General features: G+C 40.1%; 1 protein-coding gene across 2 annotated transcripts in view; it reads right to left on the bottom strand.

The window, feature by feature from the left end:
- Positions 1–1,890: 1,890 nt before the first annotated feature.
- The window catches only part of LOC113066714 (furin-1-like), a 79,945-nt gene continuing 75,774 nt past the window's right edge, over positions 1,891–6,061 (bottom strand). For both annotated transcript variants that reach the window (XM_026238693.1, XM_026238692.1), the window contains exons 15-16: positions 5,611–5,739; positions 1,891–4,585 (exon numbers count right to left, since the gene is read on the bottom strand). In XM_026238693.1, the coding sequence (XP_026094478.1) occupies positions 3,933–4,585; positions 5,611–5,739 (782 nt within the window). In that variant the 3' untranslated portion in view covers positions 1,891–3,932. The remainder of the gene's footprint in view (positions 4,586–5,610; positions 5,740–6,061) is intronic.

Raw genomic sequence — 6,061 nt, 5'->3', positions numbered from 1 at the left:
GAGAACTGGAAATACCGCTGTCCTCTCACAGTGCTGACAGATCTATTGAAGTCAGACTGGGCTTTTTTTTTTGTATGGTTATTTTTTTTTTAGATGCCCTTTCACGCTCAGCTGAGACCAGATTCGGTTTCCTCCACAGCAGACGGGTTTGTGTGCTAAAAGGGCGGCTTGCTCCCTGAGCCCAGGCATTTGAGAAAGGGGCCATTCTTCTTAATAAGTCTGAGGGCTGAGATGGCAATAAAACTCAATCTCACCGCTGAGGACTTTAATAAGATGACAGAGGCGCTGATAGAGATGGAGATGTTTTAGAGGGATTAGATGAGACAGAAATGAAAATGCTGTCATTTATACTCGCCCTTATGTTGTTCAAACCCATATGACTTTCTTAGCCAGGTGGAGCTCAAAACGAGAAGCTCTGAAAAATGTCCAAGCTGCACTTTTACAGTGAACAAATACCATGGGCTGTAAAACTTTGAAAATGACCAGAATGCCCCAGAAAGTGGTTCATATGACACATCTGTCGTAAACGGAGATTCAAGGCGCACAGTAATGATCTGCTTATTATAAACACATGCTGCAGTTCTGTCATCTGCCACTTTAAATGTTTGAGCTGGGTGGATTCTGATTGGCTGTCAATGTTTTGTGTCATTCATTAGCTGGGGGGAAAAAATCTGAAATTGATTACAATGATATCGTTCCTCTGTGGCATCGTGTTTGGCGACAGCACGAGTCACATGAAGCAGTTTTAGACTGCTCTTGTATTCATTCTATAATAAAGAGAAGTGGGAGCATTGTACACAACATCGTATGTGCTCTACGTGATTTAAAACCAGTTTTGAACAGAATTTTTCACTGCAATGAGATCAAAGCATATTTGCGAGTGAATAAATATCATGCTTATTGCATAAATTAAGCTGCACTCAATAGCATAAGCATCCTCAAACCAGCTCTGAAATTCCTTCGCTTCAGTTCAATCTATCTGGCACCACCTACTCTTTCTGAATGTCAGCAACTTTTTCTTTCTTTTTTTTTTTTACCTCCAAAGAGCATGTTGTGCCTTTCCTCAAAGAGCATGACAGACCCATTACATTAAATTCAGCTTAATAGAATCATTTTAAAAGAACAGAAATAGTGCCTTGTCTCGCAGGAACTGAAGATCTGCGCCTCCTTCTGCCGATTAACAAGGCTGATAAAACCTATTAAGCAACTGTGGAACATCTAAGGAGGATAATAAGGTGTGCTCAGTAGATTTTCACAGCACTTGAAGTAAAAATACGACTTATGCAGCACTGATTCTTGTACTATTAGTCAAAGACATGCTTGTAACGTTACTGGTCGTGTGGCAAATCAATAGGAGTGAGCTGAGCATGAGGGAAATATATTTCCAATATTGCCTTAAAAGAGCAGCGAAGATGAGAAACAACACGAGTAGCTGGACCATCCATATTTTTGTCTTATTGCTCAATTATTATGTATGTAGCATCATCAGTCTCACTTATAATGCCAAGTAGGCAGAAGCTTCCAGCGCTGAATATGAGATCCCGTTCCTTCCAGCTGAACTAATTATGAAAAGCATTTTAAATGTGCCATTTCCATAAACTAGTTCACTCTTCCCTCTCCTGAGAGCTGGAACGAAAAAGTCTGTGTTAAGTTTTCCTCTGCCGTCATGGAAACTTTTAGGGTGTCCTATGAAGTGCACATGAAATATTGATGATCGCCCACTGCACGCCTCATGTAACGAAGTGCATAATGCGTGCATTATTCATTTAAACTGATGGTGCGTATCTCCATGTGAAGTATCGCAAATTGGCATCAATAAAAAAACCAAACATTTCAACAGATTTCCAAGTACTTTTAAAATATTTACACACAAAATGACTGCAACAGATGTTTGTAATGAGTTTAATGACTGCGGTATTGACAGCAGCAACAAAACTGTTAAATGCTTTAATGCAATGCTGAAAGATGTGTTATAGCGAATCACGCTCATTGTGTTTATACAAATACAGATATAGCTCAGAATGAGACCGTATTATAAGGCATCATGTTTCGGTGATCCAAAAGGTAGGTAGCAACATCACGCCGTCTTCTAAAACAGCATTCAGCATGAATAAACTAATCCCAAAATGCATTGCGACAAGCTTAGTGGAAACATTCATCCGTGGAAGATTGATTCTATAGTGGTTCAAGCTCAAATTGATGACACCTTTGGTAATACAGAAGATATACTGACATATTATGGATAATAATTAAATGTAATAACAAAGCGTTAAGTAGTTTAATATAAAATGAGATTGAACTGTTTTGGGTTTTTTGAATACAGCAACATTGTGAAATTGTGACCATTTAAAATAATTGTGACGGCAAAGCTAAAAGAATAGTATTTATTTGAAATATGAATCAGTTTTAAAATTGTGAATGTCTTTAATGTCACTTCTGATCACTTGAATGTGTCCTTGCTATATAAAACATTTAAACAGCAAGGTAATCAATCATATTGAGTATGAGTGATACATATTTAAAAATAAATATAAAAATGCTTTACCCAATTTTTGTGTGTATTTTAATTCGTGTATTGCATCATTAGCCTAGCTGCATGCTATAGTCAATTCTATTTTAATGAATTATGAGTTGAGTTGCCTTTGAAGGGCTCTCCAAATCTGTTATTTACCTCTTTCGGTTAGCTTGCTGCCTTAGAAGGTAGCAAGTAGCCACCTATGTAGGCAGTATACTAGCTTTTTGGATCAGTTGAACTGTCCGGATTATAGTGCCATTGTATCTCTGTAGCATTCAAATGTCACATGATTATAAAAAAAACGACCTAACCAGAGCTCCACAAATAGGAGTTGAATTCATGTCTCAGCGCTGACACTGACCTTTTGGGAAATATATGACAGATTTCCTCTTGAGGCTCCTTTGTGTTTAGCACAGGCACGTCTTGAAGCCAAGCTCCCATGTGAAAATCAATAAAATAACCTCTGGGATGAAGTTTCCTTTTTGTTCAAGCACTGCTGTTGAAAACCCATAATAGATATTCACTGAGCCATTTGTGAAGGTACATGCTAATTAGTTGAGAGATGGGAATGGACAAAACAAAGTTAAACGATCTAAATTTCAAATTTAGGATACAACTTTTATGATGTAACAAAAACTCACTGTTTATCAAGATATTTCTAATCTAGAGCTCCCAAATCAATCTAATACAGTGCTGGATCTCTGCACATGGAGCATCTGGATCACTTGTTTGTCTGTGATTCGCACTGTTCTGAATCCGTGCCGGAGGCTCTTAGCAGGCAGAGGTTTGCCTGTTATCTAATTCCATGCTGTTATGGTTCACTTTGCGGATGCTGTTGCAACATCTCTGTTGCAACAGAAATTATGCAGTTAAATCATCCCTGATCGAATCAGTGGAAATGTCCCGGAGCTGCCTTTTGACTAGCAGAGAGAGCAGAAGGAGTGTGAGCACAAATGAAGAGTGATATAATGGCAATGGGAGTAATGGAAGTTACAGAAGTGCAAGAAGTTTTGTTCATAAAACGGTCCAAACTTTTAATAAAAGTCGACTGGAACAAACTACAGCCCTTTTGTTGTGTTACAAAGTCACTCGAAGTTACTCAAACGCTGCACACGCGCAACAAACGCATCTACGAGCTCAGCTGGCACTCTCTCACACACACACACCAACTGTTGCAGGTATTGATCCTGGTGGCTAGACCACTAAGACAAATAAAGGTGAAAATAAAGGGAGCAGAGCGCAGCGGAGATGTCCTAGGTTTAATCGGGTTAGAGTCAACCTCATCAAACCGCAATTGTACCATTATAGCTCATATATGGCATTCTCTCTCTCAGACACACATAAACTTCTATAAGAGTGCAGTCTAGTTCTGTGTCCTAGTACAAGGAAGACAGATGTAAAAGTATTGTATGTGGGGCTAAAGAGCGCTCTGAGTCCGTATAAAAGCAGTCTTTTCACTGTGATACTCCAGCTCTTCGCTGTCGGACTCAGAGTTCATCCCTCCTGCTGTATCCTCGTCCCCCCACACAGTGGGGATACCCCGGTACGACACTTTCCCCCGGCCGAGTCCGAACCCGAAGCCCACTCGTATTCCCCCTCCGCCCGTTTCCATCAGCGGCAGTTTGGACCTGCGGCAGAACGGGGCACTGGCTGCTCTGGAGTGCAGCTGAAGCAGCACAAAAACTGCTGCGAAAGTGGCCAGGATGAAGGCACAGCTGAGCACCGCCACCAGTGCAGGCAATCTTGAGGATAGGCCGGGATCGTGCAAGGATTTATCTGAGTTTAAGTCCACTTTGTGCTGAAGCATGGGAATGCTGGGCCATTTTCGTTGGTCCTGGTGCAAACAAGAAGTGGCCACTAAGTGACTGTGGGGGGGACAGGAAAGACATTCGTTTTCCCCGGACCCGAAGCATGTCAGGCAGACCGGGTGGCAGGGCAGGCACGCCTGTACGGTAGAATGTTCCACCCAGCTGTCCAACGACAAGTTGAGCACCTGCAGCCCAGAGCTGAAGCCGGGAGGGCAGGACTTCACGCAGCCTTGCAAGAAAAGCGAGAAACCCGTGCTGCATTCTGGAAAACAGACATCGGAAGAACGCTTAGTCGCAGATGTTACGAATCTTTAACGAACATGAAATGGCATTTGTCACACATTTAACTTTCATAAAGTAACAATTTTGAGAGAAACAGATGGAGTCATGTCATAAAATTGGTTGATTGGTAAATATTAGTTTTCCCTGCTCATGCAGCGCTGCTTTTTTTCTGTCATTGTGGGAAAGGTAGTTAAACGGTCATCTTTATGGTACCCAGTCAAAAACAAAGGCACAGACATTTGAAGGCATTTCTTGTGCACCCTGTGGTATTGTGATTTGTAGCCACCAAAGTAGCACAAGAACACACATTATATGTGCTACAGTCTGTACACATTCAATACACGAGCTATTCGTTTGCATTTGTATATCTGCCAGGACAATGTTTCTGGAATAGGATCATAGGTACATTTATTAAAGGTAATAAGGTCATTTAATGTTTGCTCTCATTTTCTGGTTCAAATAGGACAAACCGTTCACCTCGTAAAATTCAGTACTGCCTAGAGTAACAATTCAAGAACAGCACATGAAAAATGAGTGAAATAACTTTTCAGCAAAGTTTGTCCTTGAGCAATCTGCAGTACTGCAGGCACAATATGGGGCCATGATGGAGAAATCCATCATCAAGTCTCCAAGGAAACTATGAATAATAAACTTGAGCATTTAATTAACAAATTACGTTTTTTTTTTTACTGCCCTCTAAAGTTTGGCAAGGTACGACCTCTCATCAAGAAGAGGCTCAGGATTTTAAAACGTTTCTACTTCTTTAATAATGCACCGTTTATCTAATTTAAACCTCTCTGGCGTCACTCTCAAGTGTTTTGCAATATTTATACTCATAAACATATTAATATTCATTAGCACGATTACTGGGACATAAAAAAATGTTTATATGACAGAGGTTTTGCTATTGGAATTACTGAATGTGTAAATATTTTCTTCTGGTCATGAATTTCATCGCCTTTAAAAGCTTGTCTGTTAAGGGTTGTGTGTGTGTGTGTGTCTTACCGATGCAGATCTGCTGGGTGTCAAAGGTTTTGCAGCTGTTGTTTGAAGGCCGGGTGTAATCGGAAATGGACGGATCTGTGGCACTGGAGCCGGTGCCGTATAAGATGAGGGTGAACTGTGAAAGAACCCCTGTGGAAATATCACTGAACTTTAAAGATGCTTTGATCATCAGCAAAAACACAAATGGCATTCACACAGCACCCACAATTATTTCCTTAATCAGTATTTTTCATCTTGTTTTGCTGTCACAATTTCTAAACATCCTTAAAACAAGATACATAATCTTGAGAAGCAATTTATGTAAGATATTTAGACTTGAATTAAGTTGCCTTTTTCTGATCCAACTGGCAAACTGTTTCTTCTCTTGTTTCGAGCATAAATCAAACAAAATTTACAGAGATTTATTCTCAAAACAAAGAAAAAACAATTTGTGGAATAAGAAAAATGTATT

This window comes from Carassius auratus, chromosome 50, assembly GCF_003368295.1.
Source record: "Carassius auratus strain Wakin chromosome 50, ASM336829v1, whole genome shotgun sequence".
NCBI lineage: Eukaryota > Metazoa > Chordata > Actinopteri > Cypriniformes > Cyprinidae > Carassius > Carassius auratus.
This window is presented reverse-complemented; position numbering and strand designations above follow the sequence as displayed.